This window comes from Ictidomys tridecemlineatus, chromosome 5 (genome assembly GCF_052094955.1).
Source record: "Ictidomys tridecemlineatus isolate mIctTri1 chromosome 5, mIctTri1.hap1, whole genome shotgun sequence".
NCBI lineage: Eukaryota > Metazoa > Chordata > Mammalia > Rodentia > Sciuridae > Ictidomys > Ictidomys tridecemlineatus.
Genome location: NC_135481.1, coordinates 29,167,848 through 29,184,345, shown reverse-complemented (window position 1 = coordinate 29,184,345; position 16,498 = coordinate 29,167,848). Strand labels below are relative to the sequence as shown.

Here is a 16,498-nt window from a genome sequence, read left to right as displayed (position 1 = left end):
TCCACCCTCCTTTACTCATTTGAGCTGTGGGCTTTAGATTTTTACATATATATGCGTGTTAATGTACTATTCCTTGAGTTTTCTTTTTTTTTTTTTTTGGACTGAGGATTGAAACTCAAGGATGTTTTGCCACTGAGCTACATCCCCAACCCTTTTTATTTTGAGGCAATGTCCCACTATGTTGCTGAAGGTCTTGTTAAATTGCTGAGGCTAGTCTCCAATTTGTGATCCTCCTGTTTCAGCCTCCCAAATCTCTGGGATTACAAATGAATCAAATACAGAGAGAATTTCTTCTGTTTCCCAAGAATTTTACAGGTGTGTACCAATACATCCAGATGTTCTTTGAAATTTTGATGAGTTTATCAGTCACTATTCACAATTTTTGTTTGCTTGTGTCTTTACAAGGAACTTCTTTCTAGTTTTGGAATATATATGTCACTTTAAGGGGCTAATTTTTGGGGGTGAGGGGTACCAGGGATTGAACTCAGGGGCACTTGACCACTGAGCCACATGCCCAGCCCTATTTTGTATTTTATTTAAAGGCAGGGTCTCACTGAGTTGTTAGTGCCTTGCTGTTGCCAAGGCTGGCTTTGAACTCGAAACCCTCCTGCCTCAGCCTCCCAGCCACTGGGATTACAGGTATGCGCCACCACACCTAGCTCAAGGGCCTAATTTTAAAATCCAAACTAAGGTACAAAGATCCTTCATATCTCATGAAGGACAGGTCAATCTGGACCACCCTCTAGATGTATAAACTAAAGATTTGATTCCTGAATTGGCCAGTTCTCTCCAGGGTCTCTACAACAATCCTAAATAGCCTGGGCACTGGATATTTGGGAGCAGAGTTGAGTTCTTCTGGCTTGTTTCAATCAATAGTGTTCCAGAGTCTTTAATGTTAACTAAAAGCCTCCACCTAAAAAGTCTGCTTCATTGACTCATTCGTTCTTTCAACAAACATGTTATGAGCAGCCACAATGTGCTAACCATTTTACGAAGCCTGAAGACTATTGTCATAACTTCCCAATAGAGACTAAAAAGTACACAGTTAAAAATACAGCAGGTAGTAATTACTATAAAAGAGGTCTGCCCAGTATACCATGAAAGCATAAAGAAAGGGCATGGAACCAGTGGGAAAAATGAGAAAGCAAAGTCAGGAAAAGCTTGCTAGAAAACATAGTGGATTGACTCTTATTATAATTGATTATGATAATTGTCTTTTGATTATAATAATTAAGAGAAACCAGATTGTATGAGAAAAGGAAGTGGAAATTAAACTATGTAGAGGCATGTGAAACCCCAGGAAAAAAATCAAGAAAGGATATCCACTCTGGGTTGATGAGAAAGTGAGATGTTACACCTGAATCTGTTTTTTCCTTTGAAGTTATCAGTGACCACCATTTGGTCTACTCAGTCTTTCTCATATCAATGAAGTTTTCATTTTGTACCAAGTATATTATTTTATGGATTTTCCTTTTGAATTTTATCCTTTACAATTATCACTCTAGTTTTTCATGGACATAAGGGATACTATTCATATCTCCCAAGACAATCAACTTGTTCTCTGTAAACTTAATAAGCATACTTTCAATTCACATCCGAGTTATTAACAAGGAAACTATGTAATGATAACCTCAGACCTGATTAATGCAGAACACAATGTAATATTTTCACTCATGTTAACTCTCTGATAATCACCATTGAGTGCTGCCAAGTACCTTGGTAAACTGAACAAGCATGGAGGCTCACATTTTTAGCTTATAAGTAGACATGCTCACCTGAAACACAATCTAGAGCTTTTCTCTTTTGAAGGCAACTGATATAATTATTTTCTCTGCATTTGATCCATTTGTAAACAAAAAAGATATTAAATTAATATAATAAAATGCTTTCTTCCAAAGTTGCTTTTATTGTGGTGACTTAAAGATGTGGCTTTATTGAGACTCTAATCTTTTATTAAGAGTTAGGCTTTTATACACTATTGTCAGTAATCAAAATCCAGTTGCTTTTCTATCTGTTTCTCAAGGATATTTACTTTCAGTTAGCTCCAAAAAGAAAATACTTAAATCCAGGCAGTGTTGTGAGCCTGTAGTCTCATCTACTAAAGATGCTGAGGCAGGTGGACGACTTGGGCCACAAAGTTTGAGGCCACCTGGGACAACACAGAAGACCCCAACCTCAAAATAACAATACAAAACTCATAAACTCTAAAGTTGATATTAGACAATGAGTTCACAATTGCAGCATTTAGTTTTTTTAATATTTATTTTTTAGTTGTAGGTGAACACAATATATTTATTTCAGTTTTATGTGGTACTGAGGATTGAACCCAATGCCTCATGCATGCTAGGCGAGCGCTCTACCACTGAGCCACAACCCCAGCCCCAGCATTTAGTTTTATTTTTGAAGTATAAATATTTACTCTAAAAGAAGGTGCTGCTCCTTGTTACTTATCCAAAAGAACTAAAAATCAGCATACTGCAGTGATACAACCACTTCAATGTTTATAACACCACAATTCACAATAGCCAAATTATGGAATCAGTCCAGAGGCCCATCAGTAGATGAGTGCATGTCGAAAATGTAACACACACACACACACACACACACACACACAATAGAGTTTTACTCAGCCACAGAAATGAAACTGTGGCATTTTCTGATGGAAATGGAGAACCTCAGGCTAAATGAAAGAATCTACACTTAGAAAATCAAAGGTCAAATGTTTCCCCTTGTATGTGCAAACTAGAGCAAAATAAGGGAAAGAATGTGGTAATGCTGGGGGAAGGTTGGATACCATAAATATATAGGAAAGATAAGTGGAGTAGAAAGAACAGGAGAGGAGGAGGAAAGGATGGGAAGGGGAAATATGGAATGAGTTTAACAAAATCATGAGTATGAAAATATTCATATATAAATGTAACACAAGGAATTTCACCTTTATATACATGTAGAATGTATCAATCATAAATAAATAAATGAGCAAAAGGACGATCAGTAAAGGAAGAAGAACATAGGAAGAAAAGGGAAGGAAAGTGGGGGGAATGGACACTGAAATCAAATCCCTTGCATGTATGATTTTGTCAAAATAAACCCAATTACTATGTGTAACTATAATGCTCCAATGAAATAAAATAGCTATAATATTTTAAAAGGTACTGGTCAATATCCAAGATACAGAATCAACCTATTAGTAGATGAATAGATAAAGTGTATATATACACACACACACACACACACACACACACACACACATATATCATGGGATGTTATTTAGATATATAAAGATGAAATCCTGTCATTTGTGACCACATGGATAGACCTGAAAGACATTTTGTTAAGTGAAATAAGCCAGACACAGAAAGAAAAATACTGCATGACACATATGCAGAATATAAAAAGTAAATCTCATAAATCTGAGTAGAATAATGGTTTCAGAGGGCTGGGGATTTAGTTCAGATGGTAGAGTGCTTGCCTTGTATGCACAAGGACCTGGGTTCAATCCCAGCACCACACACAAAAAAAAAAAAAGAAGAAGAAGAAGAAAAATGATTACTAGAGGCTGAAGTGGGTAGGGGTGAGGACGGTCAACAGGTACCAAGATTGGTCAAGAGGTACCAATATTGGTCAACAGGTACCAAGTCACAGTTAGATAGCAGAAATAAGTTCTGGAGTTCTATTGTACAGCAGGGTAACTATAGTCATTAATAATATATACTTTTAAGTGGCTAGAAGAGAAGACTTGGATGTTTCATCACAAATAAACAATAGATGTTTGAGGTACTATATATACTAATTACCCTGATTTGATTATTACATAGTATATACATGTATCCAAACATCACATTGTGCCCTGTTATTATATCAATTAAATATAAAATAAAAATAGAACGCTTTAAAAAAAGATGGTGCTGGTACTGCTGAAAGCTGTTCTTTAAAGAGGCAGTGAGACTTTTCAAGCATTAAAAACAACTGTTTTCAGTAGAGGTGGTCGAGAGAGAAGAGGGGAGGGGAGGGGAGGGGTAGGGGGATAGTAGATGATAGGTTAGAGAGCAGAATTCATCAGACACTAGAATGGCAGTGTGTAAATCAATGGAAATGTAACTGATGTAACCGATGTGATTCAGCAATCTGTATACAGGGTAATAATGGAAGTTCATAAACATTCTGAATCAAATTGTGAAACATGATATATTAAGAAAGATGTAATGTTTTAAAAAATAAAAACAAAACAAAAAAAAAGAGAGCAGTGGTCTGGGGGAGGCAGTCTTGGGTTCCTCTTTCATCTTTTATTTGGTAAACAATTGGATAACCTATCCTCATTGGGTCTCAGTTTTCCAACCTAAAAAAATGGGGAAAATTATATTTCTCTCATAAGATTGTTGTGAGAATTAAATGAGGTAGTATAAGCAATGAGCTTAGCATGGGTCTGGAACATAATTGCTTGACCATGGCAATTGTCACTGTTGATCATCAGTGTGCCCATCATCATCATCATTGCTATGTTACATTGATTTTCTGGCTGCATAAGAAAATGTAGTTGTCTTCCCAAATATATATATATATATATTTTTTTTCTTCCCAGTTAATTGTAAAAACATCAGGACATGGAAGATAATCTGGTTATTTGAAAGTTATTTTGAATTTGCTATTTTAAATTTGTATCAAAGTTCAAAATCATGAGTCTGCCACATATTGTCAATATTTGCTTATTCTCTTCCTCCTTTTAAATGAGGCATTTGTGACTTTTTCAGTGTGACTTGAACGTCTATTCATGTCGTATACCAATAGGACAACTAGATTTTCCAGATCAGATATTGTAGCAAAATGAACTGGTGGGTTCAGAATCCAGGGCATAATAAAAATGATAAAATAGTGCCCCCCAAAAAAAAACTGTTTTCTAGGGATTCTTGCTTATATCATTCTATTCCTAACAAGAAACCTGTTCAGAGTCTCTCATTCGACCTGAGTTTTCTGTTCCATAAGTACAGAAACCATATAGTATATAAAGATTCCAAATAGAAATAGTTAATTATATTTATTTATAATTTTTACATAGTGCAGTAATTTATACAAATTATATTTGAATCCAACTGCAACCATATGGGGTAGCAGTACTGAGTAAGTTTCATATAAGTAGCACATACATAAAAATTTTAAAAGAGGAATCATTTACTGTGAGCTGGGATTGTCTGAAAGTAAAGTTTGAGAAGGATAATGTGAATAAAGCACATAAAGAATAGCAAGAAGGATATCCTAGGCTGAATAAAAGATGCAGAAATGGAACTAGGCAATGTGAATTTGAATAAGGCCAGATAGTTAAAAGTAAGAAAACTAAATGGCAAAGAAGAAAGGTTTATAGTCTCAGGGCCAGATTCAAATCTCAGCTCCCAGATATCTTTTATTAAAATATGACCTGAACAAGTTACTTCTGTTTCCTCACCTGTAAAGCAGCGGTAATGATACCTGTTTCTAGGGATAAAATGAAGATTACAGGTAATATGTCTGGCACTTTGTTTGGCACACAACAGGCAGACATCTAAGCATGTAGCTATTAATTAGTATAAGTTAATCCACCCTTACATACCATAGATAGATGATCTCCAACTTATAATGATGTGGGATATAAACAAACTTATGACTTGCTCATCATAAGTCAAGGAGCATCTAAATAGAATTATTAGATAGCATGTAGAACATCAAGTCTATCTGCATAACTAAGTTACTTGGAATAACATGGCAGCTGAATCGCAGTTAACAGGAGACATCTTCCACTTGGTCAATGGACCTCATGACAGTGGGGCATCCAGAGATCATGTAGCTAAATGAATAAAGGGGCCACCCTAAGGAAAGATCTGACAATGAATAAAGTCAGGAGAAAATAAAACCAGATCAGAAACTAAAGTAATAAAAGGAGAATGAGACTTTATAATAATAATGACTATGATGAAAGGAAAAGCTTATATTTGAATACCACTTAGTATTTTTCAAAGTAGTTTTGTATTATCAACTAATATAATTTTAATATCTGAGGTAAACAGTTTAGACATTCTTTTCCTCTTTGGGGGAAACAACATGAGAGCTTGGTGGCTAGTGCGGTAGAGCAGAGCTGGGTGTTATACCCCACATCTCCTGATTCCCAGGTAAGGTCTATACTGTGAGCCTTCTGCTTTGCTGCACATTTCCTTATCTGTCCTCTGCTCAGAAGAAGAAAAATACTACATGCTAGTCTCCATTAAACAGAAAGGTAGCAAATGCATTCCACGGAACAGTCTGTAAATGTAAAACTAGATATTAGTGAAATTGTTCTATTTACATGTAATTAAACTGAGATCCAAGGAAATTTTGAGATTCAAGTTAAATAGTTAATTATTGGTAGAGACTCAACTAGTACAGATATTTTTTTTACTATACCAAAATTAACTGCACCGAACTAGCTAATTTCAAGTAGAACTATAAATGAAACAGTAAAACTGATTCACAAAAGAGAGAAAATATAGAAAAGTTAAGCAATCAGCACTACCTGATTTAAGGGAAACAAAATTAAAATATGTTATTTTAAAGCAAATAACATTATGACTTAGATATTAAAGAACAATCAATCTCAACATGAGAAATGACTAGCAACAATGTGAAATGAATATATGATAATAAAAATAGACACCGCAGTCCATTGAGGTTTTCTCCTCTGGAGGTAATCAGGAATACTAAAATTAGGAGGCTATTGTATAAAAGTATTTGTATTCTCTTAAAATATTTTTGTTCTCCAAGGAGCATGTTTAGAAAGGAACTATGAGCCAAGCATTCTGGTTTTTGCTACTAACATGCTTGAGAAGAATCACTACTGTTAACTTTGCTTTGAGAAGAGATGTCTAAAACAGCATTTCAACCTTAAAGAACTAAAATGGAAGCCCACCCCTACTCTTTGCCTCACACCATACACATTTACAACTTGCTCCTCTTACTACTTCTCCATCTCAGGAAATGGTACTTTCAATGTTCTAGAACTCAGATTAAATCTTTGTCCCTATCTCCAATTTCTTTCTCACATAAGCAAGTCTTTGCCAGTTCTATTATAAAAGATATATTCAGAATCCACCCACTTCCTAACCATCTCCACTAATATCCTAAAACTAAAATTATCATTCCTTGCTTAGACTGTTGCAATAACCTAGCTGATCTCCTACTTTCTACCCTTGACCCTGTCTGTTCTTTTTAGGTTTGCTTTGTAAATTCAGTTTTCTCATGACTTCAAACAAAAAAATTGCAAAAATAGTAAAACAAACTCCTGTATATGTATTACCTAGATTCACCAGCTGTCCATTTGCTTTATTAATATGTTTCTCTTATTCTGATGTTTCCTAAAATATTTGAATGTAGGTTGTAAACATGATTCTTTTTAGAGCATATTTCCTCAGAGACTTGTTCTAACATATCTACAATGATCAAAATCAGGATCAATAATATTGATATAATAGTACCACCTAATCCCAGTACATATTCCAATTTTTATTAATCATCCAGCATTGTCCTCAACATGGAACTTATAGATACTTCATAAATTGTGCATTTTATTTATTTGTAGTCTTTATCATGATTTGCTTTGTGGGGTAGGAATTTTTGCTTATTTCATCTAATTTTTTTGTTGTTTCTCTGTGTACAGGACAGTACCTAGTGTCTGGGATGCTCCTGCACCTTTGATTCATGACTGGAAGCCTAAGCCTTAGCTGTTGTACCAGACTTTTAGGTTGTACTAATAACATAATACCATACTGGCTGAAGCATACTTTAAAACTGCCTTAAAAAGAAAACTAAGCAAAGGGAAAAAAGATAAACCTTCAGTTAAGAAATCACAGTGTGTGACTAAGCCACAGGGATGATAAAGCAGAGTGGGGAAAATGCTAGGAAACCAAAGTAAATCTAAGGGTAAATCTAACACCATTCATAATACCATTCATTCATTTGCTATGGATTACCACAGCAAAGATGGTAAGAGCCACGTCTTCTTATTTAAGATTACCAAGGGGGATGGTGATGTAGCTTAGTCGTAGAGGACATGCTTTGTATGTTCAAGGACCTGGGTTTGATCCCCAGAACACAAAATGCAAAACAAAAGGGCCTGGGGAGAAAGGAAGAAAGACGGAAAAGAACAAGAAAAAGAATAATATTTTCCAAAAAGTCATATAAATTTTCTCACTAGTATTAAATTTTCAGGAATTATTTTTAGGGTCTAGCGATCCATATGATTCTCTCTTGGTCCACTAGTTCTCAGGTTGTACTGAGCGGTGCTAAAGTTTCCTGCAATGCTCCAATACTCTACAAATCAAATATTGGTAGACTTTTCCAACTTAAGGAGAAAATATACTGATTGAGGGAATTTTCTCAAATTTTAAAGCTTAAAAACAAAGCTTAAAAATAAATTTTCTTAAAATTTATATATTTCTTACTACTTTATAAAAGAATCTGGCATACGGTGGCCTATTATACAGTGCTAAACTATGTTTAGTCATTTTATATACAACATATTAACATTTATAGTATCAGACTAATTGAATTTGAAAAATGGTCACCTTAGTAATGAGACTTTGAAAAAGTTACTACATGACTTCTCTATGATTCAGTTTTCTCACTGGTAAAATAAAGTTTAATAATAAAGTGAAATTCAGACGGTTGTTTTAAGGATAAAACTAGTTAATAAGGGAAAAGCAATCAATCAATGTCTTATAGAAAGAGAACATGTAATAACTATTATTTGCCATTAGAGTTATTACCATTAATAGTATTTTATTAGGAAAAGGGCACAATGACTTCTAAGGGTTCTTTCATTGAAATAATTCTATAATTCTGTCACAATGGTCCAATCATGTACAATCTTCCTGACTGAAGAAGAGAAGATAAAAAACTCTACAATATTAGTGTTCTCCCCACTCATAACTACTTAAGAGTTTCTCAAATCATATATAATAGACCAAGTTCTGCTTTGTAAGCTGGAGAAATTAGTCAAATATATGCTATTGTTTTATGCATTCATTCTTTTACATTATTTCGTATTACAAATTATTAAGTGTAATCTAATCCTGAGAATGTTTTTCTCCCATTTTCCATCCTCAAAATGTTAGGGTCCTGGGGCTGGGGTTGTGGCTCAGAGGTCGAGCACTTGCCTAGCACATGTGAGGCACTGGGTTCGATCCTCAGCACCACATTAAAAAAAAAAAAATTGTCCATCTATAACTAAAAAATAAATACTTTTAAAAAATGTTAAGGTCTTGTGGTTAATATCAGATATAAGGGCTGGGGCTATAGCTCAGTGGCAGAGCATTTGCCTTGCATGTGTGAGGCACTGGGTTCGATCCTTAGCACCACATAAAAATAAAAAAATTTTAAAAAGGCATTCTGTCCATACATAACTACAAAATTTTTTTTTAATCTGATATATATTACAGATGATATTCAAGATGAGTGATGCCCTATCATAACATTAAAATTATTCTTTCTTTTAGATTTAATTCTCTAGGGTACAGACTAATTCTGCCCCCGCCACCGCAGTTCATAAGTCTTTTAGTTCTTGTCTATCATTCTACTGAATGACATTAGGCAAGTCATTTAATATCACTAAAACTTGATCCTCTCATCTGTAAAATATAACTTCTGTCCTTGCCTAGCCACAGAATCATGGTGAGATTCCAAAGGCAATATTTTTAAAACTGCACGTCTTTTTATAAATGTGAGATTACGTATGTGTGTATGTAATTGGGGACTGAACCCAAGAGAGCTTTATCACTGAGTTATAGCCCTAGTTCTTTTCATTTTTTATTTTGAGACAGGGTCTCACTAAGTTGCTGAGGCTGGCTGCAAACTTATGATCTTCCTGCCTGAGGCTCTCGAATCATAGGGTTTACAGGTATATACTGCCACATTTGGCCAACAAGAGATTATTTTAATATTTAATAAAAATCCAGGCCATGCAGACAAACTGGTTACCAAGGCTGCTTAGTTAGTAATGATACATGAACTGCCATTAACTTTAAAAATATCCGTGACCTTACAAAGAAGAAATTATCACATATAATAAGAGCCATGAAGTAATAATGAAAGCTTTCACCAACCTGGCCATTTGCTTATAAGCTTCTTCAGCTACTGCAAAGATATGTGGATCCATATCACCCATGTTCTGACCACTGTAAGCATTAATAATATCTTCTCCATAAATAGGCAGTTGTTCATAAGGATTTATAGCTACTAGGACTATACCTGGAGGGAGGGGACAAAAAAGAAAAAGATATCAGTGATATCCTAATGAACATATCAAACTTGGCATAAAGTAAAATAATTAACGCAAACTTCATTTAATTTTTAGTTCATATTAAACTAATATATTGTTCAAAGATCAAAATACACAACTTTTAAAAAATTCATTTATTCTAATTTGTAATATATGACAGCAGAATGCATTTCAATTCATAGTACACATATACAGCACAATTTTTCATGTCTCTGGTTGTATACAAAGTAGAGTCACACCATTTGTGTCTTCATACTTGTACTTTGAATAATGATGTCCATCTCATTACACAGTCTTTCCTACCTCCATGCCCCTTCTCTTCCCCTACCTCCCCTTTTCCCTATCTAAAGTTCCTCCATTTCTCCCATACTACCCCCCACCATCCCTATTATGGATCAGCATCCTCATATCAGAGAAAACATTCAGCATCTGGTTTTTTGGGATTGGCTTACTTAGCATAATATTCTCCAGTGCCATCTATTTACCAGCAAATACTACTCCTGAGTAGTATTCCATTGTGTATATATAACACAGTTTCTTTATCCATTCATCTACTGAAAGGCATCCAGGTTGGTTCCACAATTTAGCTATTGTGAATTGTGCTGCTTTTATAAACGTTGATATAGCTGCATCACTATAGAATGCTGTTTTTAAGTCCTTTGGGTATAAACAAGGGAGTGGGATAGCTGGGTCAAATGGTGGTTCTATTCCAAGTTTTCTAAGGAATCTCCATACTGCTTTCCATATTGGTTGCTCCAATATGCAGTGCCACCAGTAATGTATGAGTGTGCCTTTCCCCTCATATCCTCGCCAACACTTATTGTTGTTTATATTCTTAAAAGCTGCCATTCTGACAGGAGTGAGATGAAACATTAGAGTAGTTTTGATTTGCATTTCTCCAATTGCTAGAGATGTTGAACATTTTTCATATATTTGCTGATAAATTGTATGTCATCTTCTGAGAAGTGTCTGTTTAGTTCCTTGGCCAATTATTGATTGGGTTATTTTTCTTTTTGATGTTAAGATTTCTGAGTTCTTCATATATCCTAGAGATTAGTACATGTGGTAAAAAATTTGCTCGCATTCTGTAGGCTCTCTATACCACAACTTTTGTCTCTCTGAATCATTATACATCGTCCTAACTAAAATACCATTAAAGAATTGGGCTGGGTTTTTAAAAATAACATTATTAGGCTGGGGATTTAACTTAGAGATAAAATGCTTGCCCAGCATGAATGAAGGCTTGGGTTCAATCCCTAGTATCAGGAAAAAGAAAAATTTTAAGTGAAAAGGTTTTAAGTACTCTAAATACTTCCTACTTCTAGAAATTTATCAAAACAAAATAGAGATTCATGTAAAGGTTTGTTTTTAAATATAGATGTTTATCATGTTATTCATAATAGTAAAAATGGAAACAAAGAAAATACGTAATAAAAGTAAAGTAGTTGAACACATTCTGTGACATCTACACGACTACTGGGCTACCACTGTAAATCACTTATTTTTGAAAACTATAAAATGCCATAGAAAAACATGACACAAAACTATACATGATTCCATCTTTATATCTGCTTATAATCTTTCACAGGTACACAAAGATTTAAGTTTAAAAAAATAAAGAATTTAAGTCAATGGAATACTGGCTATTTTTCACTGGTGAATTACATGCAATTGTTATTCCTTTTTGATACTTTTCTGTATTATTTAATATTTTACATAGCTACATATATTACTTAATGAAGTTATTCACTTAACAAATATTCTTTAGCTCTAACTATGTTTCAAGTCTTTTCTAAATGTTGATTTTACAACAGAAAACAGAAAAAACAAATCTTTATGCTCATGGAGCTTATAGTCTAGAAAGAAATTCAGATGACTAACAAAATAAGTAAAAAAAATAGATACATCTATATATATGGTTTAGAGAGTAGTAAGGAAAAAAGGAGAAAAATAATATAAGCAAGGAAGATAGCTGGGAGGGAAAAAAGCCTTATAATTTAGATAGTGTGGCCAGGGAAGGCTCCATTGAGAAAATAACATGTACCAAAGAAAAATAAAAATTGAGAAAAAGGAATATTCAGTCAATGGTGGAAAATAACAAGGTTAACATCAAGGATCTAAAGGATGTACATTCTTTTAAGAAGAAAGGGTGGCTACTCCTGTTCAAACACTGTATTGGGCACAGAAGGCAAAAAGACTCAGATGGAAATTCAGATCTGAGTCTCAGAGAGAGAAAAAGTAAAAGAAACCTGAGAGTTCAGTAGAGAAAATAGAGGATAAGAATAAAATAAAGAAAAAGAAGGAAAAAAAAAGAAAAGACAGATGGGGAGAGGGAAGGAAACAAAAAACATACACTCATGCATAGGCTTCATTTCTAAGAGAGAGGAAAAGCATACTGCAATGAGCAGGGGCCTGGCATTCCAAGTAAGCAAGACTTACCGTGAGTCAAATCAATCCTGCATTTCTCAGTAATTAAGAAAAAGTTACGATAAGCCTCTAACCTGCTCCAAATGTAAGTTCTTGAATATCTACTCTTCATACAGTTGTTTAAGAGGTAAAAATAATATGAATTTGACATTAAATCTGACATATGGCTTCTGTGAGGAGAGATGCAAAAGATGGGCCAAGTTCTTTTCATCTTGAGCAAAGCTATATAATGTGACTTCACAAATGAATTTATTTTGTACCAAATGCAATTTAGCTAATAAATATTGGTAATCTTTTTATAACTCTGAAATGACTTTTGTCTTTAAGAGAAAATCTAACCACAGCCTAATTTCCCCATGCACAGTGCTTCCACTGCTGCATCTCTTAGAGGAAAGAGTTTATAGTGCACTCAAACAACAAAGCATACTTACCACAATATGTATAAATGAGTTTGGAATCAATAAAGCGGACTCTGAGATTATGGAGCACAGCAGGCTCATGAAGATAGCTGAGGGCAGTGAGGTCATTTTCTCCAACAAGTATATCAGGGTTTCGTAGATGAGGCAGCTCCTTGGTCTTTGGATCTAGACGGTATTCCAAATCCTAAAAACAGAAGGTACGGCATCTGGATCAGACATGGCAAGGAACAGGAAACAGGCCCATGCATTTTGCTTATTTCCTATTTCTGATTTGCTACTCGGCTATTAAATGTTTTTGTTTCCTGGGATCTTCCATTATCATAGAAACTGGTGGAAATGGCAAAAGCTTTTTTTTTTTTCATTACTAAAATTTTTTGGTGATTTTTATTTTTTGGAGAAATCAGAACCTAGACCTTGTTTACCTAGAACATTTTAGAACTTTTTAATCATTAAATGAGCTTTCTTTCCTCACCTCTTTACTTATGAGAAGTGATGGACAATATAAGAGAGGTCAAGAGCTTGGCTTGAGGGTCAGATTGACCTGAGCTCAAACCCTAAGACTGGTATTTACTTTTTATGTGATTTTGTATATGTTATTTAACCTAAATCCATCATTTGTAAAACAGTATAACAGAACTGTGCCACACAAAGTTGTGGTAAAAATTAAAAGAGGCCATGCACATACACAAAGTGTTGTGCATAGTTTCTGGGGATTCTTGGACTTCAGACTCCCAAACCCTGAGAAGTCCAAGAATCCCCTGAAACTATGCACAACACTTTGTGTATGTGTACAAATGTGTACACATATATGCATGTATTGAACTTTCCTGGGAAAGACAGTTCATACTTTTCATTAGATTTTTAATGAAGTGCCTAGGTCTAAACATTAAATACAATACATTCTGAAGTCACAGGCATATGACTTTATAATAAAGACAATAAAAATGCAATTTAATTATAGAGTGAGACAAGCTAATTTTGTTAATACTGAAGATATATACAGAGGTCAAATATTCAAATCAGGCATGAATGGATTACAATAAAGGAAAGAAAAATTTATAATCTGTCTCTCAGCAATTCCCTTTTCCTGTTTATCAGGATATAATGTCCTAAATGGTACTTGCATCAACTCTGTCAGTACACAATTGCCTGTTCTCTGGCTGTTCTCAGTTGACTGCTTTTTACCTCTCAGTACATTCTCCTTTCTGCTCATCATCAATGTCTATCCCCAGATAACTTAAAAATATAGCATTAGATATGAATGACAGCAAGCCTTAGATGATAAGGGGAATATTTAGAAATGTCCAGAATCTTCATGGCTTAACTGGTTACAAAGTTCATCATGTAGCCAGATGACTATAAAATGGCAGAATAACCTTCTTAGTCTCCATTAGAGGATGGGGTTTTCATGTGGTCAGTGGGGGAAGAAGTTGGAATTGTGAAGACAGTAATATGGGAGATGCTCATCTACAACATCTTTATAAAAATTTGCTCTTTGGAATTAGGTTTCAGATGGCTACAACCTGTTCCTCTAGAATCACTGAAAATTAGCAAATTAATGAACTTTTCTAATGTTGCAAAAACTATGTTTTCTTTATTTTAATCTAAAGTTTCTAAAAAAGTGAATAATTCTTGGATAGTTGTGATTGTGGGGGGCAGTACTGAGGATTTAACCCAGGGGTACTTTACCACTAAGCTACATCCCAGCCCTTTTTAATTTATTTTTTATTTTTTATTTTGAGACAGGGTGTTTCTAAGTTACTTAGACCTCACTAAATTGCTAAAGCTGGCCTTGAACTTGGGATCCTCCTGCCTTAGCCTCCCAAGTTAATGAGATGATAGATGTGTGCTATCATGCCCAGCTATTTGGTGAGATTTTATAATGTCTACTCTTCTTGCTTGTTTTCTTTTCTAAGAATTGCTTTTTAAAAAATATTTTGTTTTAGTTGTAGTTGAACACAACACCTTTACTTTATTTTTATGTGGTGCTGAGGATCGAACCCAGCAACCTGCACATGCTAGGCGAGCACTCTACCACCAAGCCACAACCCCAGCCCCAAGAATTGCTATTATTACATGCACATATCATTATATTTTTGGATTTTTTTTAAATTAAGAATTAGGTCTTGGGTTGTGGCTCAGTGAAAGAGTGCTTGCCTTGCATATATGAGGCACTGGGTTCAATCCTCAGAACCACATAAAATAAATAAACAAAATAAAGATATTGTATCCCTGTATAACTAAAAAAATATTTTTAAAAAACTTTTTAAATTAAGAATTAATAAAATTAAACATAGACACTATATTCTGCTAAATTTGTTTCTTACAGTGATGTGAATTACCAATTTTGAAATAACTTTACATGTATAACAAATGAGTAAATATATTATACATAATGAAAACCAAAAAAAGAATTTACAAATAAGCTGAGGGAGAATAAAAGGATTAACCTTGCAGTGCTGAAGAAAAAGGGACTACTATGAACTCATAGCTAAAATACCTATCTTTCTACCTATATCTATTATTATAGCTATATAGTGAGATATTGTCATACAAAAAAGAATAGATAAGTGTAGGGGCTGGGACTATAGTGCAGTATTTGAGCACTGGGGGCCTAGCATGTGAAGTACTAGTTTCGCTGTTTGGCACCACGTAAAAATAAATTTAAAAAACAAAGATATTATTTCCATCTACAACAAAAAAATATTTTAAAGAATAGATGGTGTTCAAACATTAGTATTGTATGCATTTGATTTAATATCTATATCCATGTATATATCTATAAATACAATCCATAAATATATGTTTGTGGGCACTCGGTCCATGCCTATAATCCCAGTTATTAGGGAGGATAAGGCAGAAGAATTGTAACTTGGAGGTAAGACTGGGCAACGTAGAAAGATCCTGTCTCAAAATTTAAAAAGACAGGCTGGGTGGTACAGACCTGTAATCTCAGCTATTCAGGAGGCAAGAAGATTGTGAGTTTTTATTAAGATGCTCAAGGGCAGCTTGAGCATCTTAATAAAATCCTGTCTCAAAAAATAATAATAATAATAATAAAGGCTTGGGGGCTGAGGTTGCCTGGCACGTGTGAGGCACTGGGTTCAATTCTTAGCACCACATATATATATAAATAAATAATAAGGCCCATCAACAACATCTACACACACACACACACAAATAAATAAATAAATAAAGGCTTGGGATATAGCTTAGTGGCTGAGCACTTACCCAGCATTTACAGAGTCCTGGGTTCAATCTCCAATCCAAAAAAAGAATAAAATTTAAAAAAAATTAAAAAGGGCTGGGAATGTAGCTCAGTGGTATTTACCTTCCTGAGTTTAATCAACAGTATGTATAGACATATGTATAT

The 16,498-nt window shown here is 34.4% G+C and overlaps 1 protein-coding gene across 3 annotated transcripts in view; it reads right to left on the bottom strand.

The window, feature by feature from the left end:
- Positions 1-16,498, bottom strand: part of Myo5a (myosin VA) — a 228,574-nt gene that overhangs the window by 134,869 nt on the left and 77,207 nt on the right. For all 3 annotated transcript variants that reach the window (XM_078049598.1, XM_078049596.1, XM_078049597.1), the window contains exons 3-4: positions 13,138-13,309; positions 10,104-10,248 (exon numbers count right to left, since the gene is read on the bottom strand). In XM_078049598.1, the coding sequence (XP_077905724.1) occupies positions 10,104-10,248; positions 13,138-13,309 (317 nt within the window). The remainder of the gene's footprint in view (positions 1-10,103; positions 10,249-13,137; positions 13,310-16,498) is intronic.